Raw genomic sequence first — 23,873 nt, 5'->3', positions numbered from 1 at the left:
CGGCCGTGCTAGTTGTGCTCGTGGAGGACTAACACAGAATAAGGTCAAGCAAGTGCTGCGCTGCTCTGAGCCAGCAGGGTGAATTAATGAGCCAGGGGCACCAAAGGAAAAGTAAACGTCTCCTTCCGTTTTGATATTTTAGGGTTTCATTTGTTTGTTCTTTTTTCTTTTTAGCACATGTCTGTATGTCATTTTCCCATTCTGAGAAATAGAAATAATTCTTACTCTTCAGTGAGGATTGTTTCATTTCGTCCTTATGAGTAGAGAAGTTTGTATCATTTCCATATTCCTTAACTTTAACCTGAGTGATTTTTGTTATTCTTTCTCTAGTTAAAGAAGAGAAATTGTTCGAATTAACTGAGAAACCAGATTTTTTACTCTGTATGAATTGCTCTGAGCTTTTTTATATCACATGTTTCTAGAGTGTATTTCTTATTTTGATAATCTTTTTCACTCTTTCTTTTCTCCATATATTTGTATCTATATTCCTTCCACTTAATCACATCTTGGTGAAAGTATTATCAGTTTGGAAACAAAAAATCATTCTTCTGTATGAGGACTTCCCTGGTGGGTCAGTGGTTAAGAAACCACCTGCCAATGCAGGGGGCACAGGTTCGAGCCCTGGTCCGGGAAGATCCCACATGCCACGGAGCAACTAATCCCATGTGCCACAACTACTGAGCCTGCGCTCTAGAGCCCACGAGCCACAACTACCAAACCCTCATGCTGCAACTGCTGAAGCCTGCACGCCTAGAGCCCGTGCTCCGTGACAAGAGAAGCCCCAATGAGAAGCCCACGCACCACAACAAAGAGTAGCCCCTGCTCGCCGCAACTAGAGAAAGCCCACACACAGCAACAAAAACCCAACGCAGCCAAAGAAAAAATCATTCTTCTGTATGAAAAGAAAAAAATTGAAAATGAAAAGTATTTCACCAGCCTGTAGAACTTCCAGATCATTATTTATCCCATTGTTTTGGCTTCTTTTCCCATGACATTGTTTGTCTCAACTCTGTGAGGAATAAGATTTTTATGGCCAGAGAGAAAAGGGGAGAGAGTTTCCACTAAGTCATTAGCTAGTGTCTCTGTGGATAGATAAGGCTCTGCTAGATACGCCAGCCGTCTACTTGTCCTGGGTGCAGAAGGCACCTTGGTGGTTTCTGTCTGACCCTGCATCTCTGACCCCTGCAGGTGGTGGTGAGCGCTATCGTGGACACCTTGAAGACAGCATTTCCTCGCTCTGAGCCCCAGAGCCCCACAGAGGAGCTGAGTGAGGCCGAGACAGAAAGCAAGCCCCAGCCAGAAGGCAAGAAGGCTACCAAGTGAGAAACCATTCCCAGTTCTCAGGTTGACCCCAGTTTTCAGCCAAAGCCCATTCTCACTCTTAGGCCCTAGAAGAGAGGAGATGGGTCATACCCACCAGTTTTTATACAAAGCCAGACCACAGACTGAGCCTGAGATCCTGCACAGGCACACTTGCTGAATGTTTGTCTTGCCATGAGAACCCAGGGCCCAAACTGACCAGGGAATTTTGATTAGAAGGAAAATTCTGGAATATGGATATTCTCCTTTTTTATTCCCCTGGAAAATTGAGATGTTTCCTTCCCTTTAAGAATTAAGGCTTATGACTGATCTCTGTTTGTCATCGTTTCTGGAAATCTTGGCTCAGAAGTTGAGTGTACTAGCAGTAAACAGAAATGGGCTAGAATGGACACCTGCAGGGCCGATTTTAGTCACTTGCTATTGCTGCCACTGTCACCTGCACTAGGGTCCCAGGTGCTCTCTGGCAGCACTCAGAGCCAGCATGTGGAGAGGAAGGGCACCACACTTCCCTCCCTGGACACTTCGTATCTGTATCTGGGCCATTACGAAGGGAGAGAGAGAATGGGGGATGGCGGGTTGTAGAATGTGTGTGTGTGTCTGTCTGTCTGTCTGTCTTTGTGTTCATGTTTCATGGGCCGGCAATAACACAATTCTTAGCCTTTTTTTTTTTTTTGCTGGGCCCATATTTGAAGGGAGACCATGGTGCCTGTGCTCACAAGAACCCTATTCCTTGAACCATTGAGGTTAGCACTTGTGGTTCTTTCCCTGGTTTTATTTGGAACACAAGGGGAATAATGGATGTGCAGAAAGGTGTGAACGGCAAGGGCAACTTTGTTGTCCTGTGCCCCTTGTCTGTTTAATCTTCAACAAAGTTTTAATGAGTGCATAGTATGTGCTAGCCGCTCTTCTAGCCTGTGGGGGCACACCCGTGGCAGACTGGTCCTTATTTTCCATTAGCAAAAGCCCTTTCGCAAATGCAGGGTAGGCAGAGCTTAGTGCAAGTGTTGCACTGTATATTAAGAATTGCAAGAATATATATTGTTCAGGGGTTTTCAGGGCTAGGTCTCTCTGACCCTGAACCGTAGTAAGCTCCTAAGAATAAGTATGGGTGTTCTTGTTTTGAGGTATTAATACCTGTCAGCCCTTTTGTATGGTGTGGCGAGCATTGCCCTCTGAGGAAGGCGCCATTAAGACCCTCATAAGCCTCAGGGCCCGATTATACTCTCCTTGGTATGCATTCTGGACTTTATGGTATGAACGTAAAAAGGGAGAAGGCCTTTGGCCAAATCGCTCCAGGGACCTGCTCAGTTACTGGGAGTCCCTGGTTGTTCCCTAAAGCTAGGAAAAGCAACCCTGGAGGGGAAATTGGTGCCTTTGAGGGAGAAGCTGAGAAGCCAATCAACCAGCTGATGCCGATAAGGCGTGACTAAGCCGAGAAGCCAGTTAACCAGCTGATGCCGATAAGGTGTGACTAAGCCGAGAAGCCAATCAGCGAGCTGATGCCGATAAGGCGTGACCAAGCAAATTCCCTGCTTTAGGGGTATATATACGGCTACGCTTAGTTGTTAATCTCGCCTTGCAACCATCAGTTGTCTGTGCCCTTTTGATCCCATACCTTGGTGCGTTCAGTTCCCTACCCCCTCTCGTCGATTGTTGCTGCACTTTGAGGACCCGCCGCGGCTGGCGGCAAGTGGCACCCGAACAGGGACTTGACAAGAGGGACATCTGACTCTCGGTAGGTGAATCCCCGGAGTGAAGAGTGAAAGTGTGGCCACATAGTAAAGTTGATAGTAACTCGGGGCAATAGTCAGAAGTAAAAAAAATATGGGACAAAAAGTATCCAAGGAGCGGCCCGAGATCACTGATCAAGAGAAGGAGTTGTCCACCAGTGCTTTCCAGGCTTTCACAGCTGGAAATTATGATGTCTGTCTGCAACATCTTGCCTGCCTACAAGATATAAACAAAGACGATTATAAAATAATTTTGAATACGGCAGTAGCTGAGTTTTTCAAAAGTAACCAGACAACAACAGATAGTTTAAGACAGACACTTAACCAATTGAAGAATCAGGTGCACTCGGCTGTTGAAGAAATGGATGGACTAGATGATCTTGAAAACAGTATGTTGTATTAGAATCAAGCAGTCATCCTGTATCATGTCCGACAGTATACAGAAGCCATATCCGTTGGTGAAAAACTTTATCAGTTCATAGAACCTTTTGAAGAAAAATTTGCCCAAGCAGTGTGTTTTTTGTTCGTAGACCTGTATATATTAACCTACCAAGCTGAGAAAGCTTTACATCTTCTTGCTGTTCTAGAAAAAATGATTTCACAGGGCAACAATAACAAAAATGGAAAGAATGAGACTGGTAATTACAGCAACAAAGATGGGTCTAATCATAAAGCTGAAAGTGGAGCTCTAATAGAAGCTGCAAAGTCAAAGATACTATGTTTGTGTTGAAGTATATGTAGGAGGACAAGGGACTTTACTGGCCGGCCATAGTTTAAAGGTAGTTAAAGCTGTTACAAGTTTGACGTTTCCCTCCTCTTTTCCTTCTGATTTTCCCCAATCTGATTTTGAATTCTCAAATCTGGTGCACCTTAAATTATAATAATGGTACCATTCTAATTTCTTCAGTTTCTGTTACTGATAATAGTTTGGTTTTTTTATAAGCATTGGGATTTTGGGAAGTTTGCATTGTCTTATTCTTATCAACCAGTTATTACTTGTGTTACACCCTCATATGCCTTGCTAATAGGAGATTTACAGATTGAGTTTACTTCTGGTTCCTTAGGATATAATATAACTTGTCAGAATTGTATTTTTAGTACTTGCATTCTGCTTATGAAAGGAACTTTTTCTGTTATGATGTTAAAACAACCTTCCTATGTAATGTTGCCTGTAAATATTTCTGAACCATGGTATCATAGTACTAGCATACAAGCTTGGCTAGAATTATCTGAAGCTTTAAAAAAAGACCTAAACGATTCATTGGAATAGGTGTATGGACTGATGGACACATTAGTTTGAACATACAAAAACTTAATGAAGAAATACAAGCAATTCAAGAAGCTCATCTACAAGAAGACGGGCCCCAACAATTAATTCAAGGACTCTTGGATCAGCTTCAATGGTTAAACCCAATGCATTGGTTTCAAAATGGACTCACAGGATTGATTACCGTGGGGTCATGTGTATTGTTGATGTTAATTGCATTATCTTGTTTATTACGCTTTATTGTTGGCCTTCTCGCTGCTCTTCAGTCAGGAGGTGTATGGGTTGAAATTGCATTATCAAGCTTTAAAAAATAAAAGAGGGGGGGATGTGGCGAGCATTGCCCTCTGAGGAAGGCGCCATTAAGACCCTCATAAGCCTCAGGGCCCGATTATACTCTCCTTGGTATGCATTCTGGACTTTATGGTATGAACGTAAAAAGGGAGAAGGCCTTTGGCCAAATCGCTCCAGGGACCTGCTCAGTTACTGGGAGTCCCTGGTTGTTCCCCAAAAGCTAGGAAAAGCAACCCTGGAGGGGAAATTGGTGCCTTTGAGGGAGAAGCCGAGAAGCCAATCAACCAGCTGATGCTGATAAGCCGTAACTAAGCCGAGAAGCCAGTTAACCAGCTGATGCCGATAAGGCGTGACTCAGCAAATTCCCTGCTTTAGGGGTATATATACGGCTACGCTTTGTTGTTAAACTTGCCTTGCAGCCATCAGTTGTCTGTGCTCTTCGGATCCCATACCTTGGTGCGTTCAGTTCCCTACCCCCTCTCGTCGATTGTTACTGCACTTTGAGGACCCGCCGTGGCCGGCGGCAGTACGGGGATCAAGCCCATGAATTACATACTGTGTCTGCTCTTCGTTTCTGTACCAGGTCCAGACTGAGGTTCTCATCCAGTAAAATTGCTCCAGCACTGAATGTAACTGAGGCACACGAGAAGATTCTCTATTGTCTCCGGGAAGGCAGTGTGGTAAGTCCCTGGAGAATTCTTGGACATAATAGCTGGGATGTTGAACCTGCAGTTATAGGCAGCTGAGACAGTCTCCAAAATCAGAAAGGACTTAGGTGCCTTCCTAAAGGACTTAAACCAACATCTGGGTCTCTGATTTTTATTCTAGGAGTATATTCTCAGAGTGGTTTGGAATTCCTACTGGTTCTGGGTTGGCAGGTTGGCTTCTCAAGAGTTGTGGGCTTGGAATAACGGATGAGAGAATGAGAAAGCCAGTTCCTGGAAGAAAACCCAAAGTTTTTGTGGCAAGTGAGACTACAGAGGCATTGTTTTCCTTGCAATTTAGGTTAAAAAAAAAAAAAATTTAGGTGGTCACAGAGTCAGTGGGTCCTCTACTCATAACACTTGCAGGGAAGGAACAGAGGACCCACAAGTGCTGCAGTTGGCCTGATGCTTTCTGCATTCTTCATGTGACATGCCACTGGCTCTTTCTTCAGGAGTCAGAGATCCTCTCGATGTCTGGGATGGAATCCTTTATTGAAAAGCAGACAAAGTTACTAGAAACGCAGCCAGCAGAGGCCCCAGGAAAAGATTCTGAACAAATCTCCAAGGGATGTGTGGATGACTGTGTGTCAGGTGCAGCCGTGCCAGCCCAAGACCTCAGCAACAGTGATCCAGGTAAGTGACAGAGAAGGGAGCCCAGGGTACAGTCCACCTGGGACCTGCGACCATTGGGATTCGTTGCTTCAGTTTCTCATCTGGTCAGCTAAGCAAGCCCGGTGTTAACCACTAATGTTTGAGGTACTCTTCTGGGATACAGAGAGGAATACGACACAGTCCCAGAGCTGAGTCGAGCAGAGGAGCGTAGCACATAAACAGGGAGTTCCAACAAGATAAGATCCATGGTTATAATACCATCATTATTTATTTGGGGCATGCTTTGGCATATCTTTGAACAACTCCCTTTATTTAGAAATGTTCTCTTGATGTCTGTGGTGCCACTTCCCTGGTTCTCTTTCTGCCCCTCTTGTGGCCCTGCCCAGTCCCCTTTGCTGGCTCCTTGGCCTTCCAGAGCTTTATTTTTGGCTCTCTGTTCTTACCCTGCGCATTCCTGGGTGAGGTCCTCTGTTGATTGTTTTCAACCCTAACACGTATGCTGGTGATGCCTCAATACTGGAGGTGTATTTCCAACTGCCTACTGGAAATCTACACTTAGATTTACTATAAGGCAGCTGAAATACAGCATTCACAGAATGGAATTTATCTTTTCCCCTGTATCTGTTCCTTCTGGTTTACTTACTGCTATGGCAAATGACACCACCAAGTTACCCAAGGTAGAGCAGAGAGGAAGAGGTGAGGACACCACTCTTACCTCCTAAGCATCTGAGGCAGGGCAGGTTTACTTCCCAGCAGTGCAGATGTTTTCTACAGAGGAAAAATTGGGAGCCCTGGGTATTGGTCGGTTTGCAGAGCTAGAACTTTTTATAAGAAGAAAGTTTTTCAAATCCCCCAAAACAAAGGCTCCTGCTGAAAATAAAAGGTCACAAAATCTTGGGTTTAGAAAAGGAAGAAGGACTGATTTCACCATTGTTTCTCAGGTGCCCACAGTCACCTGACCTCTGCTCTACAGACCTCAGCTTAACTCTGAAAAATGGAGTTTACAACCCCATCTCTGTTCACAGAGCTTACATCTCACTGGTTAGGTAAATGAAGTGTTACGGCAGCAAAATCATCAGAGAACTCTAAGAAATTATAAATAAGATGGGATGGGTAAAATAATATAATTCTAGCCAAAATCAAGACTTTAAATTTTGAACATTATATATCTAAAGAGATAATTTATGCCTGAGCCCTTCTACCAGCCCTGAGAGACTCAGCATGCTCACGTGGTAGATAATTTACCACTTTTATCAAGAGGACCTGGTGCCTTGTTTGCTTTCGCTTATTTTTTACTGCTATGACTAATTGTCACCACGTGATGGCAGCTCTGGGTAAATGCTAAACCTGAGAAAATGATAGAATTGAAGAGGGTGAATAAGGAATGCTATTTTCCAAGGAACTGAATATCCCATTTTGAGCAAATGACTAGAAAGCAGACACATCAGCTCCCATACCCCCTTGAAATACAGTGCAGAAAAAAATATATATATACTGGATGGGATTAAGAAGAAAGTAAGGTTCAGTTCTAGCAATTTATCCAAATTTGAAATGATTCATGTTCTAAAGAACCCTTAAGCAAGGAGTGCTGGGGCAAGCTGGTGCAGAGAATACCCATTGGTCCTAGGCTAATAAAATGATTGTTGGTGATTAATTATAACATTAATCACAGCTGTAACTGTGGTTATAGCCGAGGTTTATTCAGGAATAGTATGTATTTCTGGGGCAGTTTCCTGGGAAGCAAATCAGAAGTGACATGGGACCCCATGAACAGGGTTAGAGAACAGTGCTTGCATCCATAAAATACATCTGTTTAAGAGAGTTCAGTTCAGCATGGGTGTGAGCGTATTTGTGGTCCTTCCAGTTTTTGAAACAAAGAAATGAGTAATTGTCATAGCATTTTACCAAAGGTGTAGTGTTTTTCCTACAACCACGTATTATCTCAAAATCAAACTGAAGTCTCATGGGTCCGAACCCGTCAGCTCTGTGTAATGGAGATGCTTTCAAAGCAACTTTTTTTTTTTTTTTTACAGAAAAGTGAATCCCAGATCTGCTCACAACATTTCCTTGCTACTTTGTGGAGGCTAGTGGAATACAAGGATGGAAGGGAGTGGACCTTGCCAGTTCCCGTTAGTCACCAGTTGTGAGCACTTCCTTGGAACAAAGGGTATTCAGCTTCCTGGGGGAAGTACAAAAGAAACAAGCTAGGGAGGCAAAATAATTACATACAGAATCTTTTTAAAGATAAACAATACTTACTAAGTGACTAAGGAACATAAAAGAATTGTAAAGAAATACAGAGCCTATTGCTGAATTTTGTAGAAATGAAGTAAACATCTCTTGACTTGAATACAGATAGATTACAAAAATTTAAGATGACTGATAGAAAGATGGAGAAGACTCAGTGCTCTGAAATGTGTTCCTCAAGTATGGGTCTCTTCTGAGTTACTCTTTTTTTTTTTTTTTTTTTTTTTTTTTTTTTTTGTGATACGCGGGCCTCTCACTGTTGTGGCCTCTCCCATTGCGGAGCACAGGCTCCGGACGCGCAGGCTCAGCGGCCATGGCTCACGGGCCCAGCCGCTCCGCGGCATGTGGGATCTTCCCGGACCGGGGCACGAACCCGTGTCTCCTGCATCGGCAGGCGGATTCTCAACCACTGCGCCACCAGGGAAGCCCCCGAGTTACTCTTGATGACTTTTCATTCCCCAGGAACAGAGACGGAGTTGGCTGACACAGCCCTGGATCTGCTTCTCTTGCTACTGATGGAACAGTGGAGATGGCTATGTACGGAGAACGTGCAGAAAGTTATTCGTCTCATCTTTGGGACCCTGATTCAGAGGTAGGACTGCTTCACATTAGAGTCTCACGTTGGACAGGGGTTGGATGTGATGCCTAATTCTCCACTAGAAAGGGAAAGTATAGAGTCCAGGAAACCTGTGGCCATAAGAGAAGATAAAATCTCTGTTCTAGGGGTACAGGGATGAAGAGTGCCTGGAGAGTATCACCTTGTTGTCTAAAGTGTGAATGGCTCTGCTTCTGTAAGACTTCTGGCATCATCCACTGAATGACAGGCACCACTCGTGATCTCAGATACTTCAGCTGAACTCTTCCTCCTCTAGGATCAATTCTCCACCCAGTTTTACCCCCAGGCCCTATACCTTTCACCTTGTTACAGTGGATGTGTCTTTTAACTAACAGTGTATAGTCACTGTGACGATAAGCAACGAGAAAGACAAGGAGAAAACTGGTCAGTGCTTAAAATAAAGATTATTTTCTCCAGAGAGGTGTACATATCCACTAGTGAAGAAGCACTTACTGACACAGGATGGTAAGGAATAGAAGGGTACCTAGATTTAAAACTTGGATTTTATAATTCAGGCTCTGTGATCCCAACACCACTTGAATCTCCTGAAAGATTTGTACATAGATGGAGTTTTTAGCTACTGACTTCCTAACCATGAAACTGATGCAAGCTTTGCTGAACCGAAGAAGGCCAGAGACACTGTCTCTGAACCAGACAGACACAATAGTGCTTGAGCTTTGGCCACTCTTGCATGAGACATCCTGGCAGATCCCAGAGTAAGAGGAAGCCAAGTCCTGAACTCTTCCGTTAGCGTGCGGCTCATGCTAATAGGCCACTCCAAAAATAAAAATAAGAACTTAAGAATTATGTATCTGTTGTGCAACAAGTAGGAAATCCATTAACAACAAGCAATTAAATTGCCCCTTCCACACTTAAAGTTACACAGGATCAGGGAGTATTAATAAGGTATCAGCCTTGGGAAACTAAGAGAGAGAGGTGGACGCACGTTTATATTTGCTGAGTGTTTATCAATTCCAGCACCTGACCTCTGTTGACATATATTGTCTTACAGCAAGCAAGTGAGGTAGGTAGCCCCATTGCACAGAATAAGAAAGTAGAGCTTGGCAAGGTCAGCCAACATACACAAGGCCATAGTTAATGACATAGTGGAATTTGAAACTGGATGTGTACAGCTCCAAAGCCAATGTGCTTCTTCCTATGTATCGCAGCCTGGTCTCCTTGTGGAGCCCACGTATAAAATGCGGACTGGTCTCTGTGCCTCGCTTTCACCCTTGTCCCTCCTCTATACTCAGCTCTGCCTCAAGGCTGCTTTTTCTGAAAAGCAAATATGAACATATATCCTGCACTTAATATCCCTCCGGGTGCTCTGTTGCCTACAAGAGTGATTTGCCCAACATGCTTTCCAGAGTTCTAGGGTTCCACAGAGGCGCTTCAGAAGCCAACTTGGAAGCCAGGGGGAAAACCGAGTGGACCATCTTGATCAGTTTAATAGACTGGGGGTCTAGATAAGGCTTTGTTTGAAAAGGGGCTCCACTGTGTTTAAAATATATATTCATTTATTATAGTAAAATTCCAACTCCTTTCTTACGTGATCTGGTCCCAGCCTTATTTCCAGTTCTCCCCATGCACACCCTCCACCGTGGCCTCAATACTCTGTGGATGCTCTTCCTTCAGGCCGCTCTTCGTCCTCTCGTCTCTGCCTCATTGTCTTCTTTACTCATTCTTGTCCTGCTCTCTCCCTGTGTCCTAAACTTCCCCTCTTCTTGTCTGCTTGGCCTACTGCTAAATATTTTTCAAAAATCAACATTCAACGTCGTTTATTCTGTGAAACTTTTTATGGCATCCTCTCCCATTTCTCCCTGGATCTAAGGCGTCTTCTTCTCTAATCTCAAAGTTTTGATAATAATACTTAACACAGTATATTAGAGAAGTGGTCTACTTCCCCAAAACTAGTGATTCACCCAGCGTATCAGTTTTTCCCCCACAGTATTTGGCGATATCTGGAAATATGTTTGCTTGTCACTACTGGGAAGGGAGGCAGGGTGTGGCTAGAGGCCAGGGATGCTGCTAAACCTCCTGCGCACACGAGAGCACCCTCTCCGCCCCAAACAACAACGAATTATCCTACCCCTAATAGGATGTATCTACATCCTCAGTAGTGCAGAGGTTGAGAAACCTTGCCCTAGACCACTGGTTCTTTAAGGGCCAGAACTGGCTTATGTCCCCAGCAGCTTCCACAGGGCCTGGGACATAGAAGATGCTCATTAAGTATTGGACAAAAGAATAAACATTTCCCTTCTCAATACCTTTATACTGAAAAGTAGAATCTTCGTATGTTTTGTTCAGTCATGTGTGAATGTTGCTGATTGAGGCTTCATTTCTCTTCCTTTGTTAGGCTTACCTTTGCTCACCTTCCCCCAAAATGGGAACATCCTAAACGAGCTAGTGTGTCGTCATTGACTCCCCACCTTCTGAAGTCATTTCCATGATAAATTGGTTTCAGAACACAAGAAATTATTCAGTAGTAACAGAAAAGTACAGATGAATCTGGAGAAATTCAGAAAGGATTGAGATTCATATATAAAAAAGGTAGGAAGGTTACCTGAAGTTTGAATAACTCAGAATATTAAGGAGCTTGGGCCAGAAAGGAGAGAGAAGTATATTTGGGGAATTACAGGAAAGTCATTGAAGAAATGGTATTTTATGTAGGTAGGGAGCTTTAATACAAGAATTAAATCCAGGGGAATTGCAGGCTGTGAGAATTCCAAGCCGGGTTGCATTACCTCAGTGGGCGATGATCATAGATTGTCTCGTGACGGGGAGGAGACAGTCAGGTGGAGGGAGGGTGTGAAGTCAATAGATGGTGCTCTCTAGCGTAAGCTGCTTCTTGACCTGACTGCAGACATCCCACTTCACCTTAAAATACTCTTCTCTCTCTCCAGCTGGGTGATTGTTTTGGTCTTATTCCTTTATTCACTGAAAAAATATTAAGAGCTGGTCAGTGTAAGACGTGGTGCCTACTTTTACATATTTTACGGTTTAGCGGGGCTGAGAACTGAGGGCCTTATCCACGATCACAGAGTGAATGCTTGGTGAGGGTAGAAATCAAACCCAGGTATTCCAGAGCCCAAGTTCTTATCCACTTCAGTATACCATGACTCTGCTGTCTTTAATCTCTCTGAGCTTCGGAATAGTAATGATGTCTCTCAGTGGGTATCTAGGTGCATAGAACATGTCCAGTAAATGTTAGCTCTTCATATTTGCGCTTCAGGAAAAGGAAAGAAGGGTAAAAAGTGCATTCTGTTTCTGATTCCTCCAGCTAGTGGCCCCAAATTCTCTCCCCTGTTCAGGATGCCCCACCCAGGTCAGCCTCCTGCTGCAGCACCCGCTGCTCCCACTGTGCCTGTCTTTGCGATTGCACACAACCCCTGCTCTTCTAAACAGGGCCGCACGTGAGGCCTTTCAAGGGGACTTTATACCAATGGACTCGTCTGCGAAGGCAGCGACCGGAGCATCCCCGCGTCTGACAGCAGACGGCAGACCACCTGGTCTCCCTGCAGCACAGACAAGCACAGGTTCTGTACAGGGTGCAGCACTGTTCTCCAGGTTCACTGGTGCTGCTGGAATCAAGTTGCACCTTTCCTCACGAGAAGAACTTGGAGTCAGGCTAAGTTCCTCCCCTTTCCGTCCCCATACCCTGACAGTTCCACTGGAACCACACCTGGTTAGCTGGGTAGATGGCTGTCTGGTGACTGCAGCTCATGCCATAAACAAAATCGGGGGGAGGGCTTGTGGCTGAATTTCCCTTGACTTTCTTCTCTTTTCACTTTTTAATTGGGTGGCATCTTTTTCTGTTGTTAAAGGGAGAAAATTCTGAAAGTTTATAATGAATTTGAATGAAGCCAAAATGAGTACTGTGCAAGAATAGAATTTTGTGGCTAGTTACTTTTGGAAAACCCTCTGTGACTGTGGTCTGTTAACCTCTGTTCATCCTAGGTATTTCCAAGTGATGATATTTTGTACTTGTTGAGTTGCCCCATATTTCTTCCTGTCAGAAAGTTCTTATATCTAATAAAACTTTATTCTTAAGTCCATTTTGTATGAGCTGCAACAGAAATAGGAACACAGCTGTTGACACCCTCCTTGCCCTGAGCCTCTACAAACTAGAATTAAATGAAGAGTCTCACTCCTCCCTGTTCAAGGCCTTTCACCTTTCTCTATAAATCATTACTCCCAGCTTTTTTAATGATATACTTGGCCCTCTTCTCAACTGTCTTGTGCTGGGTTCACATTGTTCTTGAAGCTTCCTTAAGACAGCAGTCAAGCAGTCATGGACATCAAAGAAGGACTCCCAGTGCCTCCTCCAGAGGCTCAGAGGGTCTGATGCCTGTGGCCCACGGTCTGTACCAGCAAGTTCCATGTGCATGGTACACATGGAAAAGACGGGGCTTAGTTCAGGGTTCAGAGTGTAGACATTAATAGTCTTATCAGCTTCAGGATTCACCATCCAGCAAACTTTGCTGAGAGTTTACTTTGTGCAGACACTTTGCTGAGCACCACAAGCACATCGTTGAACGCCCTCGAGAGCCGTGTGAGAGACCTGTTCCGGGCCCCGTCTCGAAGGTGCAGAGGCCCACAGAGAATTGTGCTTACTCCCTCAAGACCACAGAGCCAATCAGGACGCTACAGGCACAATCTGAACCCAGGTTCGTCTGACGTTCAGCCATAGTGACTGTCTCTCAGGATCAGATGTTTGCCCTATGATTTGAAAGCATAAAGGCCAGCCCCCAAATCTTGGACTCAAAGCAGTATACATTCCCCAGGAGGAGACGGCCAGTCTGTTTGTAAAACGAAAACTGCATTTCCACATACGCCCACTCACATATAACACAGAGTGCCCTGTGACACCCTAAAGTCAGCCCATGTCACTTGTCCCCTGGACAGCTTGCATTTTTATTTTTAAAAAGAGGTTCATGCAGTGCTACATTCTTGGGCTCTATTTGCTTTGGTAAGCAAATACGCAGGAATGTGATACCTCCCCAAAGCCGCAGCACCTCCTGCTCCACCTGTCCTTACTACGCCAAAGAGGGGCGGTTGGTCCCAGCCGGTTCAGTGCTGACCTCTCCAAGACTGTCCCTGTGACTGCTGCTCAGGAGGCAGCATGTTTGTTCTCTCCCTGAAACCACTTGTGTCTGAGCCATATCCTTGTGCAGAATACTTGGATTCTCTTTCTTTAAGTTCTAAGCAGAAGGAAAGTTGGTGTTGATGCCACAGGTAGCTACAGCCACTTCTCTGGTTATCCTGAACACACTGCCGTCCCTGATGGCATCTAGACTTAGACGTATCTTCTTTTAAAAATGTCATCATTTTCCAACCTCCAGCATTATCATCTCCAAGAAGATAAGTTAATTTCTTCTGCTTCCAGCTTTCCTTACTCTCCTTGCTCCCTTAAAATACCTATATGCATAACTAACTGCCTGGGACGTCAGGGACTGCTGCCAGATCAGAAGCATGCACTCTCTCACTTTTTCCCTCTCCTGCACAGGCTCAATCTCTCTCTCTCACCCTCTCTCCCCTCCCCTTCTCCCCGCTCCTTCTCTATCTCTGGCCTGCAAGGGAAAAAGAAGAGAGAGAGTAAATTCAACCTTCTGACCCCTCGTTCCAAGCCAAGGTTGGAAGAGTTCTGATTTGAGCCAGGCTCCATAAATCTCCCTTGATTGTTGGTGGTGTGGAGAGAGAGGGGGCAGGGAGCTGAAGAGAAGTTAGATGCCCAAAAAAGGCATCGTTAAGTCAAAGGGAAGTCTTGCACACATGCGCGCCTGACCTCGTGTGTCAGCTTCTGTGCTGGGAACATCCAATTATGTAAGAAGGAGCACTCCTTATTTGGAATTAGAGTCTAAGGGAGGGGAGAGGAGTGGGGGTAGCAGTCTAAGCCAAGGAGTGAGTCCAGCTTGTGTAGAGTGCTCATGTCCGAAAACAGGAGAAACTGACAGTATCCCTGCATGCCTGAGAATCAGGTTTAGGGAACTGGACAAGTACTCAGACATTGACCGGGTTGGAGGAAAAGAGGAGAGATGTACTGTGCTCCATTGACGGTAGAAGGTTTGGGGCAGGAAGACCCAGCCAAGGTGAGGGGTGAGATTATTATGGAGTCCTGATGTAGAGTGAAGGAATGAGAAGAAGCTGGCCCAGTTCCCCGCCTGGATGCCCAGAGCAAAGCCACGATAAAAATACGAGCCAGGCTAGCAGCAGAGTACACGAGTGCCACGTCCTGTGGCTCTGCCCTCCCCGTGGCCCCAAAGATGGCATCAGACTCTGTGTCAAAAGGGCAGCAGACACATTCCTAGCATCTGTGGGAGGATTTCTTAAAGAGTGAGTGTGGGTGAGTGAGCACGTGTGTGTGTGTGTGTTGAGGGCACGTGGGATTGGAGTAGCATGGCAGAAGAGTTGGGAAAAAAGAGAAAGTTCTGTGGTCTATGGGTATAGGAGAGTAGAAAAGTACATGAAGTCAGGAAGCAGACAGAGAGGAAGAAGAAAAAAAAGAATACGTCAGGTTAAGGTGTTCAGCAAGCAGAGAAAATTCAGTGGCAAAGCTCTGGACCTCGTGCCAGGCCGTGGAGTCGTTTTCCTAGAAAAGAGGTCTCTGCAAACCGTCTCTTGGGAAAGCTCAGGAGACGGTTTATGGACGGTGTATGGGACCATTGGAGAGGGCTGTGTTCATAGGTGGGAACGTTCATTTTCCTTAAGGGCAGTTATGAATGGAGGACCATGAGCTCTTCTGCCTCTGCCATTCTCTTTGGTCCCTCCAGAATCTTGGGTGTTCTCTGAGTGGAGTCCGTTCAAGGGCCTCTTTCTTGGTGGGCATGTCTGAGTAGCAGATAGATAAATGGTCTTTCTGACGGTGGTTATATCTTACGGGAAGCTCCGGGCCCACCACTAAAAGGTCATGAGCAATTACAACAGAAAAGGAATTAACTTTTATTAAATACTAACTATATCAGGTCAACAGCTGTGTACTTTATATACTAAGGTAGAGTTCAATTCTCTGAGGTAGACATGTATTTCATAAGTGAGGAAAATGATACTCAGATTAAATAAGCTTCCCAGAATCATAGAGCTAGTAAGGGCCACATCTAAGATTCCACTTAAGTCATCCTGGCCTGCAAGCCTGTGCCCTCCCTACAACTACATACGGGCCTCCCCACTGAGCAAGCTTTCTCACGAAGCAGTGGCCACTAGGATTGGCCTCACCTGAAAGTCCCTGTGCACTACTTCCGTCTCATCTCTTACTTTCCATCTGACTGGCCTCAGAGACACATGTATTTAATGGTAGCATTAAATGGTAGCATTCATTTCCATCTGTATTATTAAAGCACTTCTGGATCAGAAAGTGTGTAGTCTCCCTTTAGTATCTCTATTCTACATCCTATTCCCAATCAGAAAAAGATTATCAGAGTTACGATTCAGAGTTTCTCAGGAAACATGGATTATGGTTTCTTCCTTTGCTCCATAAATTTCTCTTTCAGGTCAGCTCTGGTGCCTTGTGGTGTCTTACACCTGATCTCTTTCTATGCATAGCTTTTGTAGAAAAATGCATACTTTTGCAAGAGTCCCAGATACAAAATTATCTCAAACTAAGTCTTCCAGTTTTCCTGTCCGATTATCTCCTGGCCCTCTAGTTCTAGTCCCGGGCTGGTTTTAAGGGGCTGTAATCTATGTTCTGCAGCAGTGCCTTTGTTCAGGTTGTATTGTGCTTCCTGGGGAAGAGGAACACTACTTGTCCCGTGCCTCTTGCACTAGACCTTGAAAAAGGGAAGCTCTTGACTTTTGTAGACTGGGTCAGGATGGGCCCCAACAGTCTCCAATTGCATGAGTGACCTCACTGTCATATTTCTTAGGGGTGTCTTATTCTACTCCCATCTTAGGTAAAGGCATAATGCCTTTCCTATAGTGTACTGACAGTTTCTACTTGAATACATCTTTAAAGTTGTAACAGGTAGGTGTGCATTTGCACTTCTGGGTGTGGTGCATGCTCTTACACTCTCATAGTCTCAAACAAAGGTACAGAAGTGGTAGCAGTTATGAAAAAAAACAATATCGTCAGTGTATTTAAGCTTTAAAACCTTTTTTTTTTTTTTTCCAAGTCAGGTTATTGGTATCTCTTGCCTATCTAACTACAAAGAGGAACCTAAGACACTTTTTGAGGACAGTTTCAGACTGTAAGCATCTTGTGGGCAGGGACTCTGTCTTACTCACCATTCTGTTGTAGGCACTTAGCCACACATATGGAAGGCACTTAGCCGCACATATGGAAGGCACTTAGTATTTGTCAGATGAATGAACATCACATGCACTTCCAGTTGAATCGGTCCCTGTCCTCATCCCTGGTGAGAGTCTCAGGGGTTCCTCAGCACTGCTGGGGATGCGAAACACAAATGTAAATGGAAACCCCCTTCCTTGCCTGCCCCACAGGTCTTTAGTTGGGCAGCTCCCATTCCCAGACCCGTGGTTGGGCCTCGGGCCATCTTTCCAGAAGAACACAGTGCCCTCTGCCATCGTGGGCCTCCCACTGTGAGGTCCCATCTAAGCTTGCCCCCTCTGGAAGCATCTGTTGCTGCTTTGCCTTCTCAGCCTCTGCTTCCACATGGGGAAGTAAGGATGTGGGCTTTGAAGTCTGAATTCAAATCATGCTTTGAGGCTTGCTCTCTATGTGACTTAGAACAAGTCACTCAACTTCCCTTTGCCTCAGTTACTCTCCAGGTGGGAGTAACAGTGCCTCGCTCATGAAGTGACTGAAGCCTCTTGCTGCGCGCCTGCCGTGCGGTGGCACTCAATAAATGGGAGTCCTCATCCGTCTTTATGAGCTCCACCTTCCATTTCCTTGGGACTCTTATTTGCTAGGGCAGTCACACATCTGTGTTTACACTGCAGTGGTTTTTCGGCGAGGTCTTTATAGTGAGCTTGCTTTGTGATCTGTTAGTAGCAAAGACCCCGTGAGACAGATGATGGCCTTTTCTGCATCCTTCAGATCAGGGTCTCTTCCTTCATGTTCGCTATCTCTGAACGCCATCCTGTCCTCCTCACATACTTACTTAACATCTCCCCAAGTCATACCCAGAGCAGAAACTCATATCCAGAGCTTCGGAACCAGGGAACTGCCCCTTAACCCAGGTACTCCCGGCCCTCTTCCTTTACTTTCTGGGAAACTCACTTCATTTGGTTCTTGTATGGGGATCTCTTTACAGACAATTTTCGAAAAGTCTGTGTGAGATTTGATGCCTGTGTCTACTTAAGTACTTGTTGGGAGCTAGCTCTTCAGACCTACTATGGCATCATTTCTATGTTAAGGTTCTTTCAGCCTAAGAGAAGAGATAATCCGTAAGAATCAGAAATACTGAACAGTGTGAGGCCAAATGACACAGTATAGACCATTAACACAGTAAAAAAGAAAAAATCATAAGGATTCTTGGGGGGTAAATGTTAGGTAGGCTTTAGAGAGGAAAGTGTTTAAAGCTAGACCTTGCATTATAGGAATCATTTAGACTGGTTTAGGGTAAAGAATGTTCCAGGCACTGAAACATTTTTAAAGAGGGAAAGGGACATTATTTTTACTTTTACAATTAAAAGTAACCTTTAAACATATTTTGAATATTTTCAGCCAGCCCCTTTCTGGGTGGGTGTCTGTGTGCTGAGAGAGGGATCCTTTTGTTTTGTTAAAGACATGGAAAGCCCGCCGGAGTTAGGATGGGATTTCTCCCTGGGCACCAGGTGGCGCTACAGGTTAAACAATACCTATTTACCTTCTTTGAGGGAGCTGGGTTTATTCTTCAATTTTAGGTCCTTGCCCTGGTGGTGATAGTAATGAAACCATTCGTTGTCCTGCTCCATGATTCAGAGGCCACTTATCTGCCCTCTCCTTTGTGCCCTTGACTTTGAGACCAGCCCGGTTTCTCTGATCCTTCCCCGTCCTCCTGTTGTGCTTGTCCTTCAGCGTGTACTTCTCTGAGCAGTGTGTGCTGCCAGAAGGTGCCCCTGCGAGCAGCCCCTTGGGCATTCAGTGCTAGAGCCGATTTGCTGAGAACAGTTTTGACTCAGGAACCCAGAGCGAACCAGGGTTTTTATAGCTGATCAAATCAGCTGGACATCTGAGGTTGAAACATTTTGTCAGGGCTCTCTGTAAGCTAGTTGGTCCTATGCTCAAGAAGTCCTTTCTAGGATACCAAAGTCCTAGATACACATGTCACTGAGGTAGAGATTGTCAGATTGCACTGATACTGCGAAGCTTATCAGCCTGTTGCTTTCAGCCATGGGTGGAGATCATTTGGTTTTTTCCTATCAACTTTGGTTTGGAGATGGAGCCAATGTTAATGCGTCAGTTTTGACCTTTACCTCTGTCTTGAGCCAGAGACTTCACCAAGTGCCCTGCAGCCTGTCTGGTACTGCAGCAGGGAGGGAGTTGAGGTGAACTGGTGGGAGACATACTTTTATCTAACACTGATATAGCTATAGGACCAGAGGTTTTCTTGGGGTGATTTAACCCCCGTAAATATAGAGTCTATGTCGACACAGTGTGTTTGCGGTAAATGCAGCTTCAGGGCCCTCCCTCGTCCCCCTCCTCCCTGTTGTTTTCCAGCCACAGGCCGGGCCCCCAGAATCTCTGCTGTGCGGAGATTCTGGAGTTGTCACTGTTGTGTCCTGTATTCTTAGTGTCAGGATGAATGGCCTTCTGTTTGGAAAGGTTTTTAAATTCTGCCTGTAAACAGTTAACTTAGAACAGATACCTTAGGGTAGTTCTTCTCCCCCAAGGCGACTCTATTCCCTATACTCACTCTCCTTCTTCCCCATCTTCCGCCAGTGTTTGTCCTGCTTTCTTAACTTCGACATCTGCATCTCACGTCCATCCTTTGTTCTCTTCAAGGCTAGTCTTTTCCAGCCTGCTCTCGCCGTTTTCACAGCATTGTTTGAAACTCTGCCATGTCTGCTTGTTTACGTACATCCCTAGTTCTTCTCTTCCACATCGTGGCTGAGCATATACTCTAAGTCTGTGGTCTCTAATGAGCCAGAACATCAAGTGGAGCACATCCGTCCTCATCACCTCTCCCTCCTCCACGAGTCCCCCTCCTCTCTCCCCTCCGGTAGTGACCGTCTTTGCCTGCAGGGGTCTGGTTGTCAAGACAACCACTGAATTCCCACCCGCTGCCCTCCTTTGTGTCTTGCCCTTCTTGCCCGTGCTCCAGCTCTAAGTGTTTCCCTCCCTCTCCCTGACCTTTACCCTCCACCAGACACAGCATTCTTCTGAATGCGTGGCCCTTTTAATCAGCCTTTCCTTTCCCCACCCACCTCCCTACGTAGGTGCTGGGAAAGGAAAGGGTCAGGGTAACTACCTGGTGACTGAGAACGAGCCAGGCTTGCTGTTCACACGGGACCAAGGAAAGAAGGAAAGGGAGTCATTTTGGATCCTGCAATCCCTGTGGTGATTGTTTCATAGTTGAGTGTAGATAGATCTCATTTTAGGAAAGATTCTGAAATAGTGTCCTCAAGTTACCCACCACCCCAGGGAGCTCCTCCTCAACCTTTGTAAACAGTACCAAGATGGTTTGCCCTTCTAATATTTACAGCCCTGAACCTGCCTGGAGGAGAGTAAGTCTTACAAAAGGAAAACTAAAGCATGAAATGCAAAGTTCCCTCAGCATCCTGCCATCATTTAGTCCCTTGGATCTGGTAGAATTTTCCAAGAGGATCCAAAGGAGTCTTTCTCTGACACATACACAAACACACAAGCACTTTCAAAAATGCTTTCATTTTTCTCCTTTCATCTCAATAACTTTGTGAAGGAAGCCAGGCCAGAATCAGTCTTGAAGAAGGGATTCAGAACTCAAGAGTTGTTTCAACTTCTAAGTGGCCACACCAGGCTCAATCCTGTGTGTGGCTTTCCAGTGCTGTTTTCACTCATTATAACACGCTATGTGAAGCCTTTGTGGCTCTTCTGGCTACCGAGCTTTTTCTCCCCTGAAGTGTATGGACCAGTTTTATGTGCAGTGTTGGGGTGAAAACTGTGATGGCCTCTTCTGGACAGGAATCTCTCAGACTTGGAGGAGAGACATGGTGGTTCCAGAGACTCGGAGGGAGTTCCTGATTGTGAGAAAGATGTCCTGATGCTGCTTTTACTTGGGTCAGATGAAAAACGGGCAGATATCCAAAACGTGTGACTGATTTTGCCCAGCTTTGAGGTCTAGCGGTCCCAATTTTTCAGAGCTGGTTTATGGTACATTTATGGCCACATAGTGTGGGGCTGAGAAAAGTTTTCCTGAAGGCCTTCAGAGGGGCGTAGATTTGTGTAATCATCTTTAAAATTGGAATCCTACAAGTGTCACACTGCTCAAGTCTAGAACAGATTTCTAAACATTTCCACTTGCCATCAATCTCATTTATCCCATGAACACAGAACCCCCAAGCGGCTCCCTCGCATTCTGTATTTGTTAGGAAGGTAGCCAGACCTTTGCTTTTGGCCATTTGCACCCAGACATTCTGCGACCTCATATTCTTCTCACTAGCTTCAAGCAACGGGTTAGAATCAGCTCGGCGCTGCTCCATCCGTCAGGAGCGCTTCCCAGGATACAGGTGTGACTCACAGTCCTCATAACCCCTTTGCTTTTGTTTGCCTTTCAGTCTCTTCTATCCTCTGGGCCTGTTTGCCAGGAAAACTGACAAAAACATAGACTGCTGGCAGCTGTCTCTCCTCTCTAGGATTTAGGCAGTGTGCCAGACATGAAGCCCAGCTGACCCACTCCCTTGCCTTCCACCTCTCTTCCCTTCCGGGAGAGTACATAACCAGGTGTAAATTGCATGGATTATTCATGATGAATTCATAATTGTAGCTCGGCTGACTTATTACCCAGTATACCTCTTATAACATCCACCCTACAGCTGGTGTATTGGCACACAGTTCAATTTTAATATTAGCCCAAACAAAAAGTTCTTAGCATAATAAATCTGCCAAATGTTTATATAAATACATCTCAAATGCCAAATAACAAAGGATTTCTAGATTGTCTACTTTTTAAAAAAATTATTGTCCTCCTCCATAAGCACAAATAATTAAGAACTCACTATTCTTTTGCTGCTTTAAGTATTGGGAGGTTTGCCTTCTGCACAGCTTAGTTTGAGCTGTGCGCCATGCTTTAAGACCAGTGTTTGTCCCGTTTACATCATTAATTCACTTAGTAACTAAGATTTATTGATTACCTACTATGTGCCAGACACTATGTTAAGTGATTAAAATACAAAAAAAGACCCCAAATTCCTACCCTGCAATCTTATAAATGTTATAGTATAAAGTTAGGACTTTAAAAAGAACTCTATACATGATTAAGAGAAGGGACTAAGTAAATTATGAGAAGCCCAGGGAAGGCTTAGAGAGGAGATGACATCTGAGATGGGATTTAAAGGATGAAGGGAAATCGAGAGCTGACATTGTAGAATAGAGCATTGAAGGCAGAGTTGTGAAGCAGGGTGGCGTATTTGTGGTACTCGAAGAAGTCAGGTACGATTGGGAATATATGACGTGCCACCAGCGTGGCCAGAGATTACACCGAAGAGTTCAGTAGGCACCGACTCATACAGAGCCCTGTGCGCTATTCACAGAACGTAGGATTTGACCCCATTTATTAGGAAACCGTGTACAAAATGTAAAGAGATGATGGCATGATCAACTTTGTAACTTAGAAAAAGCACTTAAATAGTGCTGCCGAGGGTTAACGGAAGGAAGAAACGCTAGAGCCCGGCAGACAAATTAGGAAAGAGTTACACCGACAGAAATGAAAGGTGATGGGGACCGAAACTAAGATGATTGCTACAGCGATAGTAAAGGGGTGATGACTTCATGAGAGACTGAGTACTGAGGAGGTCGCTCAACTAGATTCAGTAATTGTTGCAATAATTATGTGGTGTTGCGTGGGGCACATGGACTAGGGATGGAGGAGAGGAGAAGTCAAGGGTGACTCTGTCTCCTACCTTGTGGATTGAGAAGCATAACTAATGGAACGGCATAGTATCCTTCTCAACAGGATGTCTGACTTGTGATGCTGAAAGTTTCTTGTTGCTTATTAAATCAGTAAATCAATAGATTATTACCTACCTTTGTGTAAAAAGAAATAATGACACATGAGGAAGCATGGACTATATCTCTAACAACTTTGAGATTTTTAGTAGAAAACTTGAGGACTTGGAGGCCTAGATTTTCATCCTTTCCTTTATCTGTAAGCTCTGTCTTTGGAAGAAAAAGGAAAATGTGGAATGAATAGTTAATTGTGTAGGTGGTACAGAGGAAGGGTTTTTAAATTTTCTTCCTCTGGCAAATGATGCTCACCTGGTGGACTCCTGACTGCAGTTAGAACATAACTCAAGGGCAGCAGGAAGAGTATACTTGACAGGAGACCCGTCAGCTCAGCAGAGAGGAGGAAGCTGCAAGAAAAACTCAGATACAGCTAAAAGTGGATGTAATGGAAAACAGCTGACAGAGAGAGGAAAGTAGAGGTAGGTGAGAGGTACTAGAATTCACAGAAGAACATAACAGAGAATCCTGTCTCATATGCCATAGTAACACGTGAACTTAAAGTTTTAACACTGGAAGTTATCGCTGAGAGTTTTGGAATAAGGTTGATTCATTCAGTATATATTTGATGCCTTATCATGTGAAGGGCACTCTTACAGTAAATGTTGAGGAATATACCAAAATGAATTGAGATTCCTCCCCTCCAAATTTTACAGTCTTATTCTTTTGGCACTTCTAAGAAGCTCAACCAGTATGTACTGAGTAAATGGAATAAACAAACACATGGCTCCAGTAAGGAAGGAAAAGAATCAGCATCAAATGAAACCAGAGTAGTTAACTGAGATCAGATTATAGATGAACATATATAAAAAAATAGAGAAAGGGGAAGCATACTGAGCAATGCAGACAACAGAAACTAGAACTGATAAGAATGGTGTCCAAAAAGCTTGACTCAGAAGGAGCTGACACTGTGGATAAATGTTAGTGGGAAAGATTAAAAAAACAAACAGACAGACAAAAAAAGTACACGTTAAAAACAAGAAGAACAAAGAAAATACAGGTAAATTGTTTG

At 44.6% G+C, this 23,873-nt stretch overlaps 1 protein-coding gene across 9 annotated transcripts in view; it reads left to right on the top strand.

The window, feature by feature from the left end:
• SNX19 (sorting nexin 19) overlaps positions 1-23,873 on the top strand; it is a 52,387-nt gene that overhangs the window by 6,458 nt on the left and 22,056 nt on the right. For all 9 annotated transcript variants that reach the window (XR_010841509.1, XR_010841513.1, XR_010841511.1 and 6 more), the window contains exons 5-8: positions 1,189-1,319; positions 5,192-5,288; positions 5,765-5,945; positions 8,634-8,763. Coding sequence is in view for 4 of the 9 variants with exons in the window: in XM_067039339.1 (XP_066895440.1) it covers positions 1,189-1,319; positions 5,192-5,288; positions 5,765-5,945; positions 8,634-8,763 (539 nt within the window). In the remaining 5 variants the exon portion in view is untranslated. The remainder of the gene's footprint in view (positions 1-1,188; positions 1,320-5,191; positions 5,289-5,764; positions 5,946-8,633; positions 8,764-23,873) is intronic.

This window comes from Kogia breviceps, chromosome 7, assembly GCF_026419965.1.
Source record: "Kogia breviceps isolate mKogBre1 chromosome 7, mKogBre1 haplotype 1, whole genome shotgun sequence".
Lineage (NCBI taxonomy): Eukaryota > Metazoa > Chordata > Mammalia > Artiodactyla > Physeteridae > Kogia > Kogia breviceps.
Note: the sequence above shows the minus strand (reverse complement) of the source record. Positions and strands in the feature narration are given on the sequence as shown.